The 23,340-nt window shown below is 51.8% G+C and overlaps 1 protein-coding gene and 1 long non-coding RNA gene across 4 annotated transcripts in view; one reads left to right on the top strand and one right to left on the bottom strand.

The window, feature by feature from the left end:
* Positions 1-22,702, top strand: part of RAI1 (retinoic acid induced 1) — a 219,254-nt gene extending 196,552 nt beyond the window's left edge. For all 3 annotated transcript variants that reach the window (XM_035132142.3, XM_088657235.1, XM_088657234.1), the window contains 4 exons: positions 516-6,225; positions 13,317-13,410; positions 15,037-15,086; positions 22,081-22,702. In XM_035132142.3, the coding sequence (XP_034988033.1) occupies positions 532-6,225; positions 13,317-13,410; positions 15,037-15,086; positions 22,081-22,095 (5,853 nt within the window). In that variant the 5' untranslated portion in view covers positions 516-531 and the 3' untranslated portion in view covers positions 22,096-22,702. The remainder of the gene's footprint in view (positions 1-515; positions 6,226-13,316; positions 13,411-15,036; positions 15,087-22,080) is intronic.
* LOC148683718 (uncharacterized) lies at positions 11,637-22,563 on the bottom strand. The gene is made up of 3 exons (XR_015946895.1): positions 22,427-22,563; positions 22,045-22,166; positions 11,637-11,772 (listed from the first exon to the last, which is right to left on the bottom strand). It is a non-coding gene; the product is annotated as an uncharacterized LOC148683718 (long non-coding RNA).
* Positions 22,703-23,340: the final 638 nt, after the last annotated feature.

Here is a 23,340-nt window from a genome sequence, read left to right as displayed (position 1 = left end):
GTAGCATGAAATGGTATGGATTGTTCCACCACCTCCTGCTGTTGTGAGTCCACACACACACACACACAAACATTCTTTTGAGGCTGACCGCTTTACATTTTGCCAAATTTTCTCCCCGGTTTTTTGCGGAGTGGGTTACAAGAGAGACTCCATTCTCTCCTCATCCCTTCTTTAAAGTCAGAACGTTGCACCCAGACCGGAATAATGTTTTTTACAGCGGCGAAAGAACAGTTGTTTGTTGTTGTTGTTGTTGTTTACTATCTATCCATCTAGCTATCTGTAGAGGTTACTGGATACTGTCTATCCATTATGTATGTACACACCCACGTACATATATAATTTTAAGCATTCGCCTCATGTGTTTGTTTGTTTGTTTAGTTGCTTTTAAAGCACAGCCAACAGGGGGAGACGGGCTGGGGGAGATACAAGGTGGAAAGGTGGAAAGCAGGGAAGAAGAAAATCCATTTGTTTGAATCCCCCTTGTCTCTCTCTCTCTCTCTCCCCGCTCTGCACAGATAACAAGGCCCAGCCATGCAGTCCTTCCGCGAAAGGTGTGGTTTCCATGGCAACCAGCAGAACTACCAGCCGGCATCTTCACAAGATTCATCACGCCTGGAGAATTACAGGCATCAAAGCCAGGCCGGGCCGCACTGCGAGCGTCAGAGGATGGTGGCAAAGGAGTACTACGGCCAGCAGCAGCAGCCGCCACCGCCACCGCCGCAGCCCCCCCTGCCTTACCAGGGGTACGGGGAGAACAGCACCGTGGAGAAATACCACCGGGGGAATAAGCAGCTACGCAGCCAGCAACTCCCAGGCCGGCCGGCGTCCTTCCCAAATTACGCTGTCCAAGAGAACAGTCCCTATCCGGCCCGTTATTCCGGAGAGGAAAGCCTGCAGGCCTGGGGGTCACCGCAGCAACAGCCACCTCCACCCCCACAACCCTTGCCAGGAGGGGTGGCTAAATATGAGGAGAACTTGTTGAAAAAGACAGCCGCCTCCTCTAGCAGCAGGCAGTACCACGAGCAGGCCCCTCAGCTCCCGTTCCGAACTCATTCCCTGCACCTCCAGCAGCAGCAGCAGCAGCAGCAACAGCAGCAACAGCAGCCGCCCACCTTGACCTACCCCAAGCTCCCGAGGCAGAAAATCCAGAATGACGTGGCCTCCCCCATGCCCTTCCCGCAGGGCGCCCACTTCAGCCAGCATTCCCAGTCGTTCCCGGCCTCCTCGACGTACACGTCCGTCCAGAGCGGGAGCCAGGCCGCACATTCCTACAAAAGCTGCAACGCTCCCTCGGCGGCACCGCAGCATGAAAGGACTCTGGGCAACGTCTCCAGCCTGCCCTCTGGGCAGCGGGTCCAGGGCCTACATGGCTACCAGCCTAACCGAATCAGCTACGACCAGCAGCAGCAGCAACAACAACAACAGCAGCAGCAGTCCATGCAAGGAAGACACCATGCCCAGGAAGCCCTTCACTATCAGAACCTCGCAAAATACCAACATTATAACCAGCCGGGACAGAGCTACTGCCAAGCCGACGCCCCTGTGCGGACTCCAGACCAGTATTACCAAACTTTCAGCCCCAGTTCCAGCCATTCCCCAGCTCGTTCGGTTGGTAGGTCTCCCTCGTACAGTTCGACGCCTTCCCCGTTGATGCCCAACTTGGAGAACTTCCAATACAGCCAGCAGTCTCTGAGCGCGGGGAGCTTCCCAGCCAGCCTCGCCGACCACAGCCATTTTATGCCTTTGTTGAACCCTTCGCCCACCGACGGGGCGAGCCCAGATGCTCAGCCGCCCGCAAACTGCAAGAGCATGCCGAAGGAGAAGATCCCCGAGAACCTCTTGTCGGATCTCAGCCTGCAGAGCCTCACGGCGCTCACCTCCCAAGTCGAAAACATTTCCAACACCGTCCAGCAGCTTCTCCTCTCCAAGTCCACGGGGATGCCCCAGAAGAAAGGCCTAAAGAACCCGCCGAGGACCCCGGAGCAGCTCAAGGGCCAGCACTGCAGCCCCGAAGGCAACAATTACTCCGCCGAGCAGGCGGGGACTCCCCTTTCAGACCCCCTGAGCACCCCGCAGTCGGTCCACGCTGAAACCCAGGATGGGGATTACCTGAGTGGATCTGAGGAGCAGCTGGAAAGGAGCTTCCTCTATTGCAACCAGAGCCGCAGCCCGGCTCGCGTCAACAGCAACTCCAAGGCAAAGCCTGAGTCCGTATCCACGTGCTCGGTGACTTCCCCGGACGACATGTCCACCAAGTCAGACGACTCATTCCAAAGCATCCACACCAGCTTGCCGCTGGAGAGCTTCACCAAGTTTGTGACCAACGAGAGGGACTGCCCGAGACTGCTCCTCAGCGCCCTTTCTCAGGAGGAGCTCGCCTCTGAGATCATCGGTTTGCAAGATGCTATCAACGAGAAAGCAGACAAAGGCTGGGCCAGCCCCCCTGCTCCAAACAAAGACCCCGACAAATCCCCTTTCCACTTAGAGAACCACAGAACCTGCCTGGATTCCATAGTCAAAAGTCCATGGTCCAACCAGGGGGACTCAAATGCCCTCGCCGAGCCCTTGAAGTTGGACAAAGCTCTGGGGGGGAATAACGGGAAGAATTTCACCGAGGAAGTCTACAACAACTCCCAGGTGGCGTTTACAACAGCAGAGACGAAAAATACCCTGAAAACGACCAGCTCTGTGGGCTACAATTCCAAACCCAACATCTCGGCTGCCACTTCCAGCTCCGAGGCCACGAGCTTCAGCTGCTACTCAAATGCCACGGCCAATTCGGTGGGTTCTGAAAACGCCATGGAGAACTTCGATTGGCCGGACGAAAACCTCAGCGACACGTGGAAAGAGCTGGGGTCGAGCCTCCAAGGGTCAGACATTTCCAAGAGTTTGTTCTCCGGCAAACTGAGCGAGACGTCTGAGGAGAAAAAAACTGCTTGCTGCCTGAGTCTCTGCGATGCTGAGCAGGCGCCCCAACAAGCAGAGGGCTTCGATCAGCCGCAGGAGGCAAGCAAGGGAGAGAATCTGACTTACGACGAGGCCACCAGAGCAGACAGTGAGCGATGGCTGGAAGACACCACTAGGCAGTCCTGCTCAGGAGGAGACTTCAGTGAACTTCCCATGATGTCCTCTCCAGACCTGAAAGAATCCGATTTGGAACCGGAAGAGTACTCCTCTTTGTGTGAACTAGCGGCTTCCGAACAAAAGTCTTTGACCTATGATGCTTTTACACCTAAGGCAGCGGAGAACGCCCCGGCCCTCTCCCTGCAAGACACGCCAGGTTCAGCAGAAGAAATGGCAAACGCGGCCGAGAAAGAGAACGCCACTCCTCCTTCGCACTTATCTGATCAATCTGTTATCCTCTTGGGCCCGGCTGTTGGCACGGAGACAAAAGTGAAAAGTTGGTTCGAATCTTCCCTGCACCACTTGAAGCCTGAGGAGGAGGAGGTGGTGGGGAGTGAAAACGCCTTTCCAGATGATAAGGCAGAGACGCTGGCAGCTTCGCTAGTGACTAACCAAGCCTCTCTTGAGCAGGTGCCAATAACCTCAGAGCCAACATCTAGGGGCAAGAGCCTCCGCAGTAAGAAGGTCCACTGCAGGCTGTCGGGAGGCGAGGAACCCGTCCAACCCATGTCAAGCCCATGCACGGGCAACCAGGCAGCTGGCATGGTGGCCAGCAAATGCCCAGGTCCAAACAACCTGATTGAAATGCCAAGTAAGAGTGCCCATGGCCAAACTCCCCGGTTTCCAGCAGAAGGCTTGCCAGCAAGGATGTGTACCCGCTCGTTCACCGCCTTGACTGAACCCAGGGTGCCAGATCCTTTGGAAGGTGCAAAGGCCTCGACCCCTCAAGAGAAGTCGGGCAAGAAGACGGCGTGCGTCCTGAAACAGAGAGCCGCTTTCAAAGCTAGGAAGGCCAATGGCAAACCCAGCAACGCTGCTTCCCCACCGGTCCCAAATTTGGCGCAGAGCGAAGACTCTGATCACAAGGCGAAAGAAGCCGATGGTGTTGAAATGGAAGCGAAAGATCAGCAGTCCATGATCCTTCGTTCCAGGACCAGGACCCAGGAGGTCTTCTACAGCAAGCGGAGGAGAGAGAAGAGCGCCATGGATGCGGGGCTCAAGGAGGGCAAGCCACCCAAGAAGGTCCTTCCAAACAACCATTTCCCCGGTTCCTTCAAGGTCAGTCCCCAAAGCAGGTCTGAAAGGGAGAGGAAAAGGCTGGCACTCCCGAAAGCCAGGCCTGGAATGGGTGGCAAGATGTCCGAGCAGCCGCTTCACAGCCTGAAGAGGAAGTCCGCCTTCATCCCACCGGTTCCTGCGAAAAAGAGGAACTTGGTCCTGAGGAGCAACAGTCACAGCGGCAGCAACGGGAAGGATGAGAAGCCGGGAGCTTCCGCCGGCCTGTTCAAGAGGATGCCGCTGGCCAAAAAGGCGAAAGCTAAGCTGTCCCCTAAGAACTCCTGCGAAGTGGTGCTCAAGTCCCCTCAGGTGAAGGAGAACCCTGACGTCTGCATCAAGATCACCTCTCGGGCCGCCTTCCAGGGAGCGATGAAGACGAAAGTGCTTCCCCCAAGGAAAGGCCGGGGCCTGAAGCTGGAAGCCATCGTCCAGAAGATCACCTCTCCCAACCTGAAAAAGTTTGCCTGCCGAACAGCCACCGTCTCCTTCACCGTCCCTGCCGCCACCTCCCACAGTAATCCCCTCAGCCCGTCCCTGCCACCGGAGAGAGAGCAGGCCTCAAAGAATGCAGGCGCAGCCCCAGCGGCGGGGGAAGCCAGGCCATTAAACCAGGCCTTGTCACAAAAGGCTCCCGCCGCTCCAGCAGCCGAGCAATTATGCAGAAGCCCGAACAACAGATCCTTCAGAGGAAAACTAATGAACAGTAAGAAACTGTCCTCCAACTGTTTCAAGGGTGAGGCCTATTCATCTCCCGAGACGTTGCAGCACAGCGGTGACGGCATGGCTGCCAGCGGCACCGGCCTGCTGCCCAAGAAGAGGAACCGAAAAGGGAAAGTGGCGGCCTTCCGAACGGCCAAAAATAGCCTGGAGAAGTGCCCTCACCTGAGCCCTGCTCTGCTTTTTGCATCCAGAGAAAAGGCGGTGGCTGCAGCGGCGGCGGCAGCAGGGAAAGGCGAGGAGGGACAAAGGGAGGCGAAGAAGCCAAAGGCCGAGGACAAAGGCTTCAGCAGCGCCGAGAGCTCCGAGGGGAGGTCCTCGCAGGCCCAGACCAGGGCCCAGAAGCAGCGGGCCAACCATTCCAACTACAATGGCTACACCAAGAGACAAAGGAAGCGGCTCAGCCACCGCAAGGCCCCCAGCGTGCCCTCGAGGTGCAAGAGCAGGGCCAAGAGGCGGCACCCGCAACAGGCTCCCCTGCTGAGCCCGGCCGAGCCCGAAATCCGGCTCAAGTACGTGTCGTGCAAGCGGCTGCGGTCGGACAGCCGGGCGCCCCCCTTCTCGCCATACGTCCGGGTGGAGAAGCAGGATGAGTTCGTCACCACCTGCACTGTCGTCAACTCTCCCGCCGAAGAGGCCCGGCTGCACAATAGCGAGCGCTCCTCCTCATCTCCGTCTGCCCAGGCCGGGCTTTCGGGGGCCGCATCCCTCCAGCAGCTGCGAGCCGCCCTGCCTCTGTCGTCCGCCATGCACCTCGGCCCGGTGGTATCCAAGGCCCTCAACGCCACCTGCCTGGTCTGCTGCCTGTGCCGGAACCCGGCCAACTACAAGGACCAGGGGGACCTCTGCGGGCCGTACTACCCCGAGGACTGCCTTCCGAAGAAGAAGTCGCGGCTGAAAGAGAAGATCAAAGTGGAGGGGCTGGGTGAGGAGCCTCCGTCTCCGGCGGAAAGGCTGCTCAAAGCGACAGATAATAATTGTGCAACTAGTACGCCGGGTGGAAAGCCGCCAAGGTTGGACAGTGGCGCTGACTCAGCAAAACAGAGTGCTCTCCGCTCCAGTTCGAGGGGGATGTTTAGGAAACTACAAAGCTGTTACTGCTGCGATGAGAGGACAGAGGGAGAGGAGGCGGCGGCGGTGGCGGCAGCCGCCGAGAAGCCCAGGAGGCACGAATGCGGCAAAGCGGAGCCGCCACCTCCGGACCCTGCCGGGGACACGCAGGAGCACTGGGTCCATGAGGCCTGCGCTGTGTGGACAGCTGGGGTTTACCTGGTGGCGGGAAAGCTCTATGGACTGCAGGAGGCAATAAAGATGGCTGCTGACGTGGTAAGAGTCCGCCCCTTAGCGTAAAGCTCCGCTTGGAGCAGGCCACGGGCGCAGGCGCCAACAGAACCGCCTGCCGTACGCCAAAAGCCAAGACCGCTTTGCAAAAGCAGGAATGACAAGGTTTGGGGTTGCGGGGCTCTGGGGAGGTGAGCATGGCAGCCTAACTAAGAGGCCAAAGCTGTATAATTTGGATGTGTTTGGTTGGGCATTGGGTTCCTACTTGGAAGTTACGGGGAAACCTTTCCTGGAAGAAGCAAAGTAGCCCAGTCGACAGTCTGATCTGTCTCACCCCAATGCTGGCTCTTGGCCAACTCTAAAATTGGTCCTAGAGGGTTGGGGGGGGGGCTTGGCTGCTTTTGCCATTCAGTCTACTTTCAGTCAGGTTTATTTTCATGCCTGGGTAAGGAGAATGCTCCTTCATCAGACCAAATGCCAGGGGTCTCCCCATTTGCCTTGGGTAGTTCCCCCATCTTTTCCCAGCAGACAATGGGGCCTGGGTTTCTTGCTACCTGCAGAGTAGATGTGCCCCTTTGGATACCCATTGCTTAGCGAGAGCAGCATACTGGGGAGGAACAGGGTCCGTGTGTTTGCAGCAAGCGATTCCCCACCAACCCTTGATGCGAATATTGCGCCCCAGCATAAGATGGAGCCTGGCGCCATTTTGAGCGGAGCAATCTATGCCTCCCTGTGTTGCTGTTTGTGTTTAAGAAATATGGTTACTCCGACCATGACACCCTTGGAGGCTTTCCCTGGATTCAGTTTCTAGTTGCCGCCAGTGATGATCCAGTTATTGTATTTATGGGCTGCTGCCCAAAGACCTTTGCAGCGGCTAATGCACCTGGGAAGCACAAACGTGGGCCTTAAAAACAATCGCCTTCTCTGTGCCGCTTCTCCCCAGCATTTGGTATACAGGGGTATACTTCCCTTGTACATGGAAGTTCCATTAGCCAGCATGGTTACCAGCTCTTGGCAGCTCTACGTTCTATGCATTCCTTTCATTCATACAAAAGCCACCCAGGCTAGCTTGGGTCAGTGAAATCTGTGCGCCAATTATCCATTGTACAACAGGGCCACCCTCATTTTCCTAGCATCCAAACAGTGATATGTTGCTGCTGATGCTGCTGGGAAGATGCCATTTGGAGTTTTTGCTGCGCGGCCTCATCCCCTTCCTGCCTTCCTCTACTTATGAAAGCCAAATGAGATGTTCTGAGGGATTTGTGGTTGGTATCCAGAGCAGCACCCCTGTGTCTGATGGTAAGAGGCAACAGGACGCAATGTCACCACACTCCAAAGTCCTCTGTCTCCAGGAGAGCAGAAGGCAAAGGAGTGGGAAGAAGGACCAGGTTACATGGTGCCATACACCTTTGTTTACTGGGGAGAAGAGGACATGAGGTCCCTTGCCATCCACAGCAGCCATGCATCTCTTAATCCCTGGGTTGTGGGTTCGAACCCCATGTTGGTCAAAAGCTTCCTGCATTGCAGGGGGTTGGACTAGATGGCCCTTGTGATACCTTCCAGTTCTGTGATCTGTGATCTCTCTTAAGAGTTGACCCTTGACCAGGCCATTTGGCTGGATAATCTCCCAGCCTTTCAATCAGGAACCTTGGATATCTTATTCCCTCGCCATTTCACCCACCACCGGCCAACATTGCGTTGCGGTCCAGCACATCCCCAGAAGCACTTTGGCTTGCGTTGTCATTCTGTGCATGCACCGTACATTTGAAGTGCATGGCTTTCCCCGCAGGATCCTGGCAACTATCATTTCCCCCTTACAGAGCTGCAATTCCCTTTCTTGGGCAGAAGTCATGCGCTTGAAATGTTTGGTGCGCACGCAGCCTCAGCCTGCATTCCATCTGCTGCTAGCCTCTGTTCCCAGGCACATGCTCACATAGTATTTGCTCCTCCCACCTGTCCCTGCTTGCCAGCCACCAAACCAATTTTGCACGAGGTCGAGGACCCACCTCCTGAGCATTGCAGCTGTACCGCTCAACTCGTTGTGAAAAGGCTGGCGAGCAGAATCTGAGAAAAATCAGACAGTCTTTACAACAGGCTGCGGCTCAGGAAATTAAGAAGGACAAGTGGGGCCTTCAACAACACAGGCTGCAGTGTGAAGTGTCCCTGCTCAGGATACTCCATTCCATCCCCCTTTTGCCCAGTCGTCCCTTTCCTTCCTCTCCCAGCAGCCCTTCAACATTCTGTGCCCACTGCGTTTTGTTCCCTTGGGCTGGCAATGACCTGTCCTTGCAGCCTTCATTTGGTTTCCACTTGATTCAAATGGTTTCATCTTCAAGGACTGAGTTCACACATGGTGCTGGTAAGGCATGCAGTGGACGATAACGATGATTTAAATGTATTTATATCCTGGCTTTCTCCCAAGGTGGGATTCAAGGAGGCTTGCAGCATCTAAAAACATCATTGTAGAGTACAACGTAATAAACACAAACTAGATAAAAGCAATTGTTAAAACACATTGAAATCCAGCCTGACTTGACAGCAGCCCAGCAATCGGCATCACCTGCACCTAAGTTTTCAAAGACCTGTCTGAACAGGAGGCTCTTGGGCTGCCGGCAGATAGATAATCGAGAGGGAGCTAGTCTAACTTCTCATGGGAGAGAATATGGGCTCGCTTATTCTGCAGCCTGCCACTCCAGCGTTCCACTCCAGGTTTAGTGGATTATAGATAATGAGCCTTACGGTTCTAACACCAGGATGTTTCATGGCTACTCTTAAATGGGAGGTGTAGCCTCCCAGTATGAGAACATAAGGACACAAGGCTTGTCTCTTTTAGTTCAAGCTAAAGTTCCATCAGAGGGACCCAGGTGGCGCTGTGGTTAAACCACTGAGCCTAGGGCTTGCTGATCAGAAGGTCGGCGGTTCGAATCCCTGTGACAGGGTGAGCTCCCGTTGCTTGGTCCCAGCTCCTGCCAACCTAGCAGTTCGAAAGCACGTCAAAATGCAAGTAGATAAATAGGAACCGCTACAGCGGTAAGGCAAATGGCGGAGTCGGTCATGACTGGACCTAATGGTCAGGGGTCCCTATACCTTTAAAGTTCCATCAAGCCCCACATTCTGTCCCAAGTTGAATGGAAACCCAGAAAGCTTGCCTTCCCCCCTTCTAGATCTGGTTCTTGATCTGACATCCTGTTCTACTACTTCTTTTTGGTTGATTGATTTGATTTTTCAAATTAAAATTTTACAGAGATATATCAAACATAAATCGTAAAAACAAGATTCCAAGGAATCTCCTGGACTTCCATCCTCCCCTTTGTGGGTCCTATTATTAATCATTTCCTCCCGCATCTTTTATGATGATCCAAATCTTTTACATCTCCATTGTAACCAAAATTCACCCTCAGACTACAAGTGATATTCCAATCCTACTAACAATTATAACTGTTTACAATGGTCTTTAAGATAAGATATATCTTTCCCCTATTCCTTGTTAAAATTTTGGTCTTCCTGATTTCTGACTCTTCCGGAAGAAGTCTGCTTCTAACCCCACAAATGAGCACTCCACCTTGTCAGGTAGAAACTCTTGTGACACCTCAGGTGCTTCTTGAACCTCAAGGTCACGTGGCCTTCAAAAGACTGGGATAGCTTAGGAGCAGAGGACAGAGGTTACTTCTCCAAGGCAAACTTTTCATACAACCAGGCAGAAGGGCCTCCCTGGTAGTGGTGCCCACCCTTTGGAACACCCTCCCATCGGATGTCAAGGAGATAAGTAACTATACAACTTTTAAAAGACATCTGAAGGCAGCCCTATACAGTGGTACCTCAAGGTTGCGGACCCAATCTGTTCTGGGGTGCTGTTCACACCCCAAAAAGTCCACAACCTGAGCGGCAATAGAGCACATGCGCAAAAGCACGATGGAGTGCTTCTGCGCATGTGCGAAGCGCGCAGAATGCTTCTGCGCATGCGCGTGTGGCGGAACCTGAAAGTAAACACTTCCAGGTCCGCCGCGTTCACAACCCAGAAAAACGCAACCCGAGGTATGACTGTATAGGGAAGCTTTTTAATGTTTTATCATGTTTTTATATATGTTGGAAGCCGCCCAGAGTGGCTGGGGCAACCCAGGCAGATGGGCGGGGTACAAATAAATTATTATTATTATTATTATTATTATTATTATTATTATTATTATTATTATCTCAAAAAGCACTTCCTAGTCCTGCATGCATACATTTAGAAAAGCCAAAGCATTACCGCAACCCACAGAGGAATCTAAAGCAATGGCCAAAGTGAAAAAGTCATCAGCAAGACCAGGGTCTTCCCTGCTATTAGGTGGGCTAAGGCAGCTGCCTCAAGGAGGCACACGTTGCGGGGCAGAGCAGCAGCAGTGAGATACTAGAGATGGCATAGACCCTCCATCCCTACCAACAGTGCTGAAGCACATGGACACCATACATTTAAAATGCATGGCTCCCCCAGAGAATTCTGGGAACTGTAGTTGTTCTCCCCAGCATCCTTAAACTACAGCTCCCAGAATTCTTTGGAGGAAGCCAAGCTGTTTAAATCGATTATGCAGATGTGACCTACGTTCATAAGGAACTTGAATGACCTGTGAGTGAGTCAAACAAGCGGTTCTAGCTGAAACATGTGGCATTATCTTCTTTTCAGGAAGATTATTAAAGGCACGTCGAGGTTTGGGTCTTCTTTGTAAGCCCCAAATCTCTGCCCCTTCCCCCATTGCTTTTTAAATAAACTTTAAAAAAAAACTTTTTTCTTTGCTTACTGGGTAGCTGAGCCTGCTGCAAAGTGCAGAGCCAACAAGGCCCCAGCCAGCCTCCATCTTCATTTGCCCACAGGCACTGCACACACTTTATGTGTTGTAGGCCTGTGGGCCCTCCCAGGTCCTATGTACCTTGCAGTGCCCCTGCTTGCTTGCACACATGGAAGTTTGCTTATTCCAAGGCAACAAACCCCTTAGATGTTTTCGCCTTCTTCCCGTCAGGCATGCAATGTGAATGCAGTAGGACTTGCAATGGCCAGAATTTTTTTTTTTAAGGAATCAGAGCTGTTTACAACAATTGTACATAAAACCCTGCAATAAATGCCATTAAAAAAAACAATTTACAACTGCAAAACAGCTGTTATGGAAAGATGAATTCTTCGTTGCCTGCATAGGAGTGATGGAATAGAAAAGTTTTCAGCAGTTCTCTACTGAAAGTAGAAACAGAAGGTGCCTGCTGAACCTCTCTTGATGGAGCATTATTCCACAAGACTCGTCCAAGGACACTGAAGGACACTTTCAAATGAGCCTTACCTGCCTGGAGGACGACCAACGATGCTCCTGCAGTGATGGAGCTGGGATACAACAGTTCAGGCGGCCTTAGAGGTTCCCTAGACCTGAGCTGTTCAGGGCTTTGTAGCGTGATACGAGGACCTTGAACCTGGCTCTGCAGTAGCATATGAGAATGCTCACACGCGTTACAGAATCCTCTCTGCTGTGCAAACGATGGTCAGGCACCCATGAAACTCACCGTAAGCCCAGTAGGAGAAGAGTATGTGATCTTAACCTCCGATTCTCGTGACCAAGAGCTCTGTGCCTGCACAAATTTGACAGAGACAGAATTTATTTCAATGGGGAGGTTTATGCATAGAGGCTGGGCTGAATGTTCATTATCTATCATCGCTAGGCCGCAAGGTGAAGTGACCTGTGGGGGGAATAGATGAAGGCAGGAACTGGGACCTGAATGATACATTGAGGTGGCTGGCTGGGCACCAACTGGTCTGCATTCCAGGTTGCAAAATGTGTTATTGGGCTGTGTTGCTTCTGTGCTGGCTGGCATCATCTGCTTGTTTTGTTCCCAGGTCTGGGGCTGTTTCTCAGTTACCGTTTCCCACCTTCTGATTCTCTGCGGTGAGCCATGTAAACTTTGATTCTGAGTGTGTATGACATCATCGCATAGCTGCCAAGTATCCCGTTTCCGCCAGGAAAACCCCTTTTTTCCTACCGTTTCCCGGCGGTCTCCCGTTTAGGTTTTTATCCCGATATTCTCCCTTAAATCTGCTTCTGCCGGCGGCCATTTTTCTGGTGCCGCTTTGCCCTTCTATGGGCACCAGAAAATGGCGCTGGCGGTGCCGGAAGTCACTTCCACGCATGACCGGAAACACGTAAAAGCGACTTCCGGTGGCGCTTTGCCCTTCTATGGGCATCAGAAAATGGCGGCACCGGCGCTGGAAGTCGCTTTTACGTGTTTCTGGTCATGCGTGGAAGCGACTTCCGGCGCTGGCACCGCCATTTTCTGGTGCCCATAGAAGGGCAAAGCGCCACCAGAAGTTGCGTCTACGCAACTTCCGGTGTCGCGGGCTGCCAATCCCGGATCTTTCCGTCCAGGACTTGGCAGGTATGCATCATCGTGCAACTTGATCAGCAAAAAACAACAGCATATATTACATCCATCATAGAATTGTAGAGTTGTAGGAGATCCTCCAGGATCATCGAGTAGGCAGCCTTCCTATGCAGGGATCGAACCTGCACCCTTGGCATGACCAGCACCATGCTCTAACCCAGGCATAGGCAAACTCGGCCCTCCAGATGTTTTGGGACTACAACACCCATCATCCCGAGCTAACAGGACCAGTGGTCAGGGATGATGGGAGTTGCAGTCCCAAAACATCTGGAGGGCCGAGTTCGCCTATGCCTGCTCCAACCAACTGAGCTTTCCAAATCAAAACAAACAGCAGAAGGAAAGGGGGTCAGACAATGATGCAACACACATGGAATTGTGGCATTGGTGTTGGGATAAGTGCTGCTGTCGTTCATACGGGGGCTAACCGCCTCCGACAGGCTAGGGCTGCGTAATAAAATGCACGCCTTCTGTCCCACAGCGGCAGGGTGAGAAGCAGCGCTCCCTCTTGAGAGAATATAGAAATGTGATTGGGGCGGGGAGAACTATCTGGGGGCACAACTAACAAGCTCCACCTTCCCTCAAGCAACAGGGAAGCGGGTGGGCTAAGGATGACCTTCCTGCCGAAACGGAAGTTGCTAACTAAAGCTGCCTTTGCGAAAACAAACAGCCATGATGCTAGATCTCATGGCGTCCTCTTTTTCCCCTTTCTTTTTCTTCCCCTCGCCTGCTGACCGCAGAGGTGCTCCAGTTGTCAGCAAGTAGGAGCAACCATTGGCTGCTGCCATAAGGGGTGTGCCCAAACCTTTCACTACATATGTGCCATTGATACAGGTAAGATTCCCACTGGGGGCAACTGATTTTGCATCACATGTCAGGTCCTGGGGCAGGGGATGGTGGAGGATGGAAGTACTTCACCTTTTGTCTACTATAGAACACACTCGCAGCTAAGGAAACTTCTTCATTTAGAAAAAAATACAGACGTACCCTGGAAGTCGGAACGGCATCCATTCCGGAAGTCCTTCGACTTCCAAAATGTTTGACTTTCAAGGCGCGGCTTCTGATTGGCTGGAGCATCCTGCAGCCAATCGGAAGCTGCAGAGGTCGCACCGGACATTCGGCTTCCGAAAATCATTCAAATGCCGGAACAATCGCTTCTGGTTTTCAATCGTTCGGGAGCCGAAACAGTTGAGTTTACAGGTGCTCAGCTAACGAGGCTCCATTGTACCTGACACACACACCCCTTTTTCCAGTGCAAACAGCAACTTGAAGAGGAGGAAATTCAGGAAAATACAGTCAGCCCCAACCCACAACTCCTATTCATATTTTTTTTAAAAAAATGCTGGAGAAATCCTGACCTCAGACCTCCAACATCACGTGTCAACATCTGAATCTGCAACATGTGATGCATTTTTTAAAAAATTGGCCGACTTTGCCTCTTACTCTCCTTGATCTGGTTTGGTTGAGTCTATCTCAGCTATAAATGAGCCTTGCAGGTGTGGCTGCAGCAAACAAACTCTTCAATTAACTACGGTTTCCCATTGCACCCAAATCAAGAAACTCCAGTTAATGGCTTTGGAACAAGTCCCAGGATATCATGGCATCTTCAAAGCACAGATTCACATCTTGGCTTGTTCCAAACCCATTCACCATAGTTTCCTGTTTCAAACAAAATGGGGGGGGGGGAACTGTAGTTCAGGTGTAGCCAATATGGGGCCCTCCAGAGACTGCTGGACTACAACTCCCATCATCCCTGACCATTGGGCATGCTGGCTGGGACTGATGGGAACTAGCCTCTACCACATCCTGAAGGCAGCACGTTAGTGACCCCTGCTATAGGTAATGGAAGAATTCCCCGTGTGTTTCTTGACTTGCACAAACGGGTGGTGGGGATTGCATACACCCCACAATGCTAATTCACATCTGGGCATACTACACCAAGATACGGTTATCTGAATTCTCTCCTTTCTTTTAAAAAAAGACAACAATCCCTTTTATTAAAAAAGGACATTGAAAATTGGAGAGGTGCCCCTGGTGCGACCTGTCGCAGGCTGGCCTGTGCCCCAGATGTTGCTCCCAAACCAGCTGTTGGCCGCTGCTGTTCTGCAGGATGTCGTCTATCTGCTCCTGGCCACCACTCTTGGGTTTGCCAAGGGAGAGAATGCAGCCATTTATCTTCACAATAGAAAGATGGCTGAAACCCAACGAGGGTTCGGTAACAAAACGGATTGGAGCAGGGAGAAATTGCAATCCCGGCCCTACCCTTTTTGCTTGAAGGGGCCTGGTTTTTAGGGCTGCAAAGCATGCTTTTAAGAGTTGCGCAGGAGAGGCCACATTAGCAGAGAAGGTTGGGAGGGAAGGTAAAACGGGGGAAGAAACTCTGGCCCATAACGGATGTGATGGGTTTCGAGTGCAAGACGGGGATCCCCATTCACTGCTGCTCCTCTGCTCTATTTGCAGGTTGTTTGTTAAGTGAAGAGACCTTCTTGCTGAACTGCCCTAGACATAAGGTAGGTGAGCGGACCTTCAGGAACAAGGGGAAATCTCTGGGGGTTTGTTGCTCTCTGCACTCTCTCCTGGCTGTGGCCATCAGGAGCTGCCTTGCACTAAATCAGACCAGCGTAAGTCGACAAAACTGATGGTGGTCAACTGACTGGCAGAGGCTCTCTGGCAACGATGCCTTCTCAATTCCAAGCTTTTTAGAAACAGATACACCCGGAATTTGAATCTGACGTTTTCTGTGTGCAAATCAGGTTCTCTGTCCCTGTTCCTGTGGCCCAGGGGGTGAGTTTCTGCGCTTGAGATTCTGCACAAAGTTGTACTAGATGCAGAAATCAACAACCTCTTAGGTGCTCAGATTGCTTACTTTTCTTCTCCCCTGCCCTGCGCTTCCCTTTTTTATTTTTATTTTAAAAAGCAAGTTTCTAGTCCTTAAATTTGCAAAGATTCCCTTGGGGAAACTCTGTAGGCATTGCCAGTTGAAATCCCAGAAGTCAGAGACAAGGTTGAGCAGAATTTCCATGATGTCATTTCTCTGCCCCTCTCTGTTCAAATTCACAATCCTGTACAAGTCTACACAGTAATAAGTTCCATTGAGTAGCGCATTGAACAGCTCAGTGATAAAGCTGCTGTTTTATATGCAGAAGGTCTCAGGTTCAAGCCCAGAATTTCCAGGTATGGCTGGGAGAGATTCCTGTCTGCCGCTAGTCTGAGTCTGCGTAGTATAGGGATGGGGTGGGAAAAAAGATTCAGTTCACCATTTAAAGGTGAAACTACTTTTTGCTCCTCCCAAACGATACACAAACCGAACCAAGACAGAGCCGCCTTTGGAATTCGCGCTTCTCCAAATTTTGCATTGCTGTTCTCCAGCCAAGTAACGTACAAAAATGAACATAGTAAAATAGTAAGGAAAAGTGTGCATAGAAAATGCTCGTGAAAAAAAAAAACCTTACAAAAATACATTATAGTGGGAGAAATTGCCTACTAGTGTGTACACTAGGGAAAAACTGCCTACGAAAAAAAATGTTTTGTTTATGATACTGCCTTGCAAGACTGCGAGTTATTTCTCAGTTTTTATTATTATTCATTAAATCTGTATACCGCCCTCCATCTGTAGATCTCAGGAGGTTCACAACACAGAAATACAAGATTTTAAAAAAACCCACAAAATACATAATAAAAACAAGAAAAACAACAAACCAATAAACCCACTCCCATTTTTGTGTGTGTAAACTTGGGGAAATTTCAATTTAAAAAAAGTGTTAGGAGTAATTCACACTTAAACCCTGCTGACCTTTCATGAGGTTTCGTTTTTTAAATTTTTTAAAAAAATGGCAAATTGGTGTGGAAATGTGGAGAACTGAACATAAGATTGGGAAAACGAGAAACCGAAGTTCGCCCATCCCTAGTGTAGAGTTTGGATTTGATATCCCGCTTTATCACTACCCAAAGGAGTCTCAAAGCGGCTAACAATCTCCTTTCCCCTCCTCCTCCCCCACAACAGACACCCTGTGAGGTGGTTGGGGCTGAGAGACTCCAGAGAAGTGTCCAGGCATAGGCAACCTTTGGCTCCCAGATGTTTTGGAACTACAACTCCCATGATCCCTGACCACTGGCCCTGTTAGCTAGGGATCATGGGAGTTGTAGTTCCAAAACATCTGGGAGCCAAAGGTTGCCTATGCCTGGTAGCCCAAGGTCACCCAGCAGCTGCATGTGGAGGAGCGGAGACGCGAACCCAGTCCCCCAGATTACGAGTCTACCGCTCTTAACCACTACAGTCAGTGTTTCTCAACCTTTTTTGGGCCACGGCACACTTGTTCCGTGAAAAAAATCACGAGGCACACCACCATTAAAAAAGTTTAAAAATTTAACTCTGTGCCGCCCTATATTATAATTATGACTGTAAGAAACACTTGCCAAATATTGCTTTCTGGTGGGTCATTGCTGGCTATTGGCGGCCGCCAGGCACGTGACAATGCAAATCGCCCTTCTCGTCGCCGCACGTCGCAGCACACCAGCCAGCGTCTCGCGGCACACAGTGGTTGAGAAACGCTGCACTACACCACACTGGCTCTCCGTCAGGTGTAGACGGTGCCTGTTCCAAATGCGCCTTCCTCCCAGGAATGCAGGGAATAAGTTGGCAGTGTTTTGCTTTCCTTTGCACAGAAAGGGTTACGTTGGCAGAGGATTCGGATGTGTCTCTCTCTGGGTGCTTTATATGCACGGACACACATGCATAGCAGGAGGGGCCGTGCTGCTATCTTCCCTATCCAGGCAATTGGAGCTGCCACCTGGGCCAGAGCACCTGGCATCTCCTGGCAGAAGCCAGGATCCCAGCACCCTGGCAGGTCCCATGGCTGATGCCTGCCCTGGGTTTTCCTTAATTTATTCTATTCCCTCCCCCCCTTCCCGGCTAATCACTCCAAACAGCCGCAGGCAGCTGGGCCTGGCTACCCATTTAATTCCCTACAGTGCCTCCAACCTAAAATCGCTCTGGGGTGTTGTGATAAATTAAACAGCTGGCAAACCGCTTCCTGGAGCACAGCCACTGCCCCTGGGTGAGCCTTCCAGAGCCCCCAGAAGGAAGGGGTGCCCCACATGACACATTGCCCAGGGCTTTCTTCTCAAACTCTCCGCATGACCTGAGAAGATCAGGCTGGCTTGACCACAATTTCATCCTCCTGGCCGGCTGCCAGAACAGAAGGATGTAAAAATGTGTGTGTCCGGGCTGTGTGGGGTTGCATGTTAACATTTGCAATTGTTTTTCCACTCTCCCTAAGATTTTGGGGGTTTTTTTAAGTTGGAAGAGGGGAGCACTTTGCATGTGCTCAAAGCGCTCCTGTCCTTGAAACCGATGTGTTTTGGAAACTGCTTCCTCTCGGGAAAGGAAGGCACTGTGCAGTGTCTCTGCCCTTAGACGCTTTAAAATAACACAACACACTCTGCTTTGTTCTGCTCAGGGCAAAGGAAATGCGAATGGTTCTTCAGCATTAGGACAAAGGTCCTTCTAACTCCAGCTTCCAGGGGTGGTCAACCAGAAGCCTCTGGGAAGCCCTCGAGCAGAGAATGAAAGTACAGTGGTGCCTCGCTAGACGAATTTAATTCGTTCTGTGAGTCAATTCGTTTTGCGAAAAATTCGTCTAGCGAATCCCATAGGAATGGATTGAATTTTTTATTTTATTTTTTGCCCATAGGAACGCATTAATTGAATTTCAATGCATTCCTATGGGAAACTGTGATTCGCTAGACGAATTTTTCACAAAATGAATTCGTCTAGCGAGGCAACCTCTGCTCGAAAAATCTCTTCGTTAAGTGAAAAATTTGTCTTACAGGGCATTCGTCTAGCGAGGCACCACTGTAATATCTTCCAACTGTTGCAGCCTAGAAACTGGTTTTCGAGGATATACCTCTGACTATGGGGGCTCTGTATTAGCAACATGACTAAGCCTGCATACGCACTATATCTTTAAAGCACCTGCAAAGCACATTTTTGCCCCTCTAAAGAATTCTGTGCGCTGTAGTTTGAGGTTGATGGGAATTCTGTGTGAGGGGTAAACTACGGCACCCAGAATTCCTTGAGGGAAATAATGTGCTCTAAAGGTACCTTGTGTATGCAGATTGATAAATCTGTCCCAATTTTTTTAAATCTCCTCCTCCTCCTCCTCCTCCTCCTCCTCCTCCACAAATTTGTCTAATCCCCTTTCTAAACCTGTCTAAGCCAGTCCACATCCTGTTATGGCAAACGCCGTGACTTAATCATGCCTCGCGGAAAGACCTCCTTTCTTTCATCCGCCCTGAATCTACTTCCCATCAACTTCGCTCAGTGATTCAGAGTTCTAGTATTAAGGTTACGGGGTGGAAACAAGCAGCAGCAACCCTCTGGGCGAAAGGTAGCTCTCTCTGGCACCTCTCAGCTCCGAAGGGTGCCTTCCTCCTTGGCATGAGGCTGCCTGCCTGCCTGCCTGCCTGCCATCAGGATTAGGCCTCCATGGCGCTCATGCCAGCACCCAGAAGTCTTTGGGTGACTGTTACCCACATCACAGCCAGCTCCCCAAACATGCCTGCCTGCCTCTCAGGAGCAGGTTTGCATGCCCGAAGCCAGCGTTTGTAGTATTCCTTTCTGCAGCTAGTGTTTGCAAGCAACACCCCCTCTACCTCCCATCCCTGTCAGGACGGAGAGCAAGCTGGCCACGGCTGTGGGGAGGCGGAGGCCATTCCTTCACACCGCTGCCTGCTACAGTTCCTGCCACGTCCTATTCCTTCTCCTCCTCCTTCCCCACCGCCAAGGAAACAGGAGACAGCCTTTTGGAGCAAAGGCCTTTTGTCTTGCCTTAGTAACCGCTGACCAGGCCTCTGACATAATTTAATCACCATGGCGAGGGCTTCCTGCCTTCTCCCCCTCCTTCCCACCCTCCAACACCACGCAAAGGGTTGCACCTGGTTATCTGCAATTTAAAGCAGCGGTGCTGTGGGAGAAGGAGGAGAGAGAGATCCAGATGGGAATCTGGGGAGGCAGGCTGTCAGGCATTCCTAAGACAGAAAATCGAGATCCTGAGGGGTGTCTCTCTCTTGCCAGCTCAGGCAGGAAAGAAGTCCAGCAGCCGACCAGCATAGGCCTCACCTTGACCCCCCCACCCCACGACAGCCATTAAGAGCCTGACACAGGGTCCCCTACACACAAACACACTCCCCTCTGAAAATCTGACAAAAGCTACAGTCCACCTGGAATTCCGCCGACTTCCACAAAGGCATGGGCCTCTAAGCTTTCTTCTTCTTCTTCTTCAAAAAATACTTTTAAAACAAGGATAATAAGAAAGCCCTTTTTTCTTTGCTTTCCCTTCCCAGTGAACGTGCGGTGTTGTGTTTTGCAAACTGAACCCATTAATTCGGAGAAGAGGCTTAATGAAATCCGCAAGCCCCTCTGCCAATTCTTTCCCCTCCCATTTTAACCAAGCCAGCACACACCCACCCCAAAAAAACTTTTTAAAAGAGTAGTTGAAAGTAAGGGCGGTGGCACCCGCAGCGCCCCTCCCCACAATGTTATTCAAGCATGGAGTAAGACTATTCTGTCTGTCATAAATTTCCCCTTCAGATTAATTTGTGTCTGTGTGCAGCTTCTGGGAAGACTCAAGTGCCTTTTTCCATGTGTTTTGTTGTTGCTTTAAAAAGTTAAACAAGCCGGACATGGAATAGCCAGCCCCACAAAGCCTCTGCCGGGAGTTGCTCCTCACAGGACTGTGCTGCTTAAATCTCTACACACCCTTTTGTCTTCTTTCCATTTCTCGCCCTTGTGATGCCTACGTTATAATATTTTGTATTTGCACAGCACTTTTTCTAAGCGTTCAAAGCACTACATAAACCTTATCCCACATGCAACCCTTACAACCAACCTATAAGGTAGGATAGTATTACTCATCAGCTGGGATAGCTCAAGTCAGTGGAGCATAAGGCTCTTGACGCGAAAGATTCCTGCCTTGCAGGGGGTTGGACTAGATGACCCTTGTGGCCTCTTCCAACTCTACGATTCTGTGATTCTATTCTCCCACACCGCCTCCTTGTATGCAAGCAGATTGTGGAGGGGGCAGGCTGGAGTTCAGAGATAGGGAGCCTCCCTTGTTTCTCCATAGCTGGGATGAATTTTCAGTCAAGGACACAGCAGCTCACATGGGCCAATTCACATAGTGCAGTTTTTTAAGTGTACAGTTAAGATGTTTGCGGTATACACTGGAAAAAGTAAATTGGAACAAACTTGTGTTCCATGCGGCCCTCAGAACTCTCCCCAAGCCAACCCTTTACCAGCCCTGCTCCTCGGGTGGTTTTGCCTGGCCAAAATGTGTCCTTGGGCATTGACAATGCCTCTTGCTTGCCTGGCCAGAGGTTGGCAAGGCAGGCATTGCTGGAAACACAGCCAATTGCATGAAACACAGCCAATTGCCCAAAGGGAAGAGCCACAGGCAGCTCCACCCCTTTCCCCCTCTGGCCCTGCCCTCCACCAGCATGCAGCAGAAGGATGCCTGCCGGCCTGCCTGGAGATGCAGGCCTTTGGCGCCCCTTCCATACTATATGAGGCATCCCCCAAGCGTGCCACTGCTGCAATGTGCAAAAATGCCCCTGATTTCCATTAGCGGCTACGCAACATTGCCTTCTTGGCTGCAACATCCATTCTATTTTTACTTTAAAAAGGAGGGGAGGGGGGACTCCAAACCCCTTTCCTGCTTTCTGCCCGTTTCCCATTTTGGCCGTGTGCATTTTTATGTCTGCACACAAATAGCACACGGGAGGCTGCAAAGCGCTTGCGGTGTCAAGAGTGGGGGGTGGGCGGGGTGATAAGTCGTGGGCGTCTGGCAGGCCCGGGGGCCTCGCGGTACCAATTAATGCAGGCCAAACGGAAGGAGGCGAGGGCAGGGGGGAAAGGGGGGAGTTAGGAATAAGACACCCGGGAACTCGCCCGGAGAGAAGCTGGCAACGCAAGTGCTATTGTGAGCTCGGCTCCACAGCAGCCAGCTTGCGCGAGAGATGGATGCGTTTTTTGCTGCCCCCTCGCGATGCGTAAAAACCACCAGACTGGATTCCTTAAAAAAAGAAAGGAAGGAGGGAGGGAGGGAGGAAAGTCAGGGGAGGAGGGGGCCGTAAATACACCTCTGCAGACTGTCAAGGGCTGTGCTTTTATTTATTTATTTTATCCGGGGCTGCGGGAGGCGCACGGCGAGCCTTAGCAACATGAATTATTCCCCATGAATGAACCAAGGGAGTCCTCTAGCTGTCAGCCACCAGCCCGGGCTGCGTCAAGACCACCGGGCTGCCCCCGCCCGCCAGCCAATCGGCGGCCACAAAAGCCCGGACTGGAATTCTGGGGTGGGGGGGCCTGGTGTGGGGGGGGAGTGCTGCTTGTATGGACTTATTATATTACAGTATATATATGCCTTTGGAGGTGCAGAAAGGGGCCAGCTGAGCAAAGGATAAACCCACCTTTCGTTCTCTTTATTTTGCTTTTATTTTTTGCAGAAGCAGCCGTTGTAATGCGGAGCAGGGAGACCCATCGCCTCCACCCGGTCGCCGGCCTCGGGCAGCGGCTGCAGCCAAGATGAACTCTGCAGGGGAGAGGCAAAGCGAATGTATTTCGACCCTCCAGCCCCCCCGGCCCATCCGCCCTTCCTTTGCAATAGTACTCTAGGATGGGGACCCTCCCCCCCCCCCGGTCGCCGCACGGAAGAGGCCCCTCGCTCCAGCTCGCTCAGGTGCCTGCAGTTTCTCACCGAGCCGACACCCCACCCCCAAAAGGCACAGGACTCCAGCCCAACTCCTAAGCATCTCCCAGGAAGCCCCATTCAGCGGGGGGAGGGCACAAGACCTCGGCTCCAGTTCCCGATCTCCTCCTCCTCCTCTGGCATTCTTCCAAAAGCCTCTCCAGGTTGGCACCGAAACCAAAACCCACTTCCAGATTGTGCTCCTCGCTCCTTCTCTTGAAAGCAGCCCAGAGCCGGTTCAGGAGAGAAGAGAAACTCCGGCTCCACGTTTTCATTCCTCCTTCGCCGCCTCCCCCGGTTCCCCTACTTAGGAGCTGTAACCAATACAGTACTGATAAGCTAACATCTTCCACCTGGGACACGGCTGCTGACAAAACCTGGCTTGGAGCTTTGTTAGGGGGTGGGTTTCTTTTTCTTTCCTCCCCCTTCCTTTTTTTGCGTTTCTCCTCCTCGCAGTGAACCTCGAGGCTCTTACTTGCGCACCACCCTTTGGAACTTGCAATCCTTCGGCCAGATTTCATCGGAAATCTGAAATCCCAACAGCACCGGTCCGAGTTCACCTTTCCAGACTTTCTCCGCACGGGAAAGGTGCGGGAGAGGGGGGAGGCCAGCCGGGGAGAGAGGCGCCTGCAAAGCCTTGCCTTTCTCCCCAAACGCCGGACTCTCCGAGCCCGCCTCGTCCTCCTCCTCCGTCTCTTTTTTCTGATCTGATCTATTTTTGCCTTCAAACCTCATGGTGTGTGTGCGTGTGCGTGTGCGTGTTTGTATATATCTGTGATCAGCTTGTAAAAAGAAGCGCCCCGATGTTTTTTGAAACAATGCCGCGTTGCTTTGGTTTCGTTTGCTCCTTCGTTTGGCTTTTGTCCCCCGTCCTCCCCCTCGCCGCCCCTCCCTCCGACCCCATTTGCAGTCTGCCCGCACCCCCATCTGGGGCCGACCCACATCTCGGCCCTCCTGCCCAGCGCGGAAAAGGCGGCTCAGACATCCAGGAAGGCCGTCTTGGTTGGCCCTGCAAGGA

Source organism: Zootoca vivipara, chromosome 13 (assembly GCF_965207765.1).
Source record: "Zootoca vivipara chromosome 13, rZooViv2.hap1.1, whole genome shotgun sequence".
NCBI lineage: Eukaryota > Metazoa > Chordata > Lepidosauria > Squamata > Lacertidae > Zootoca > Zootoca vivipara.
This window is presented reverse-complemented; position numbering and strand designations above follow the sequence as displayed.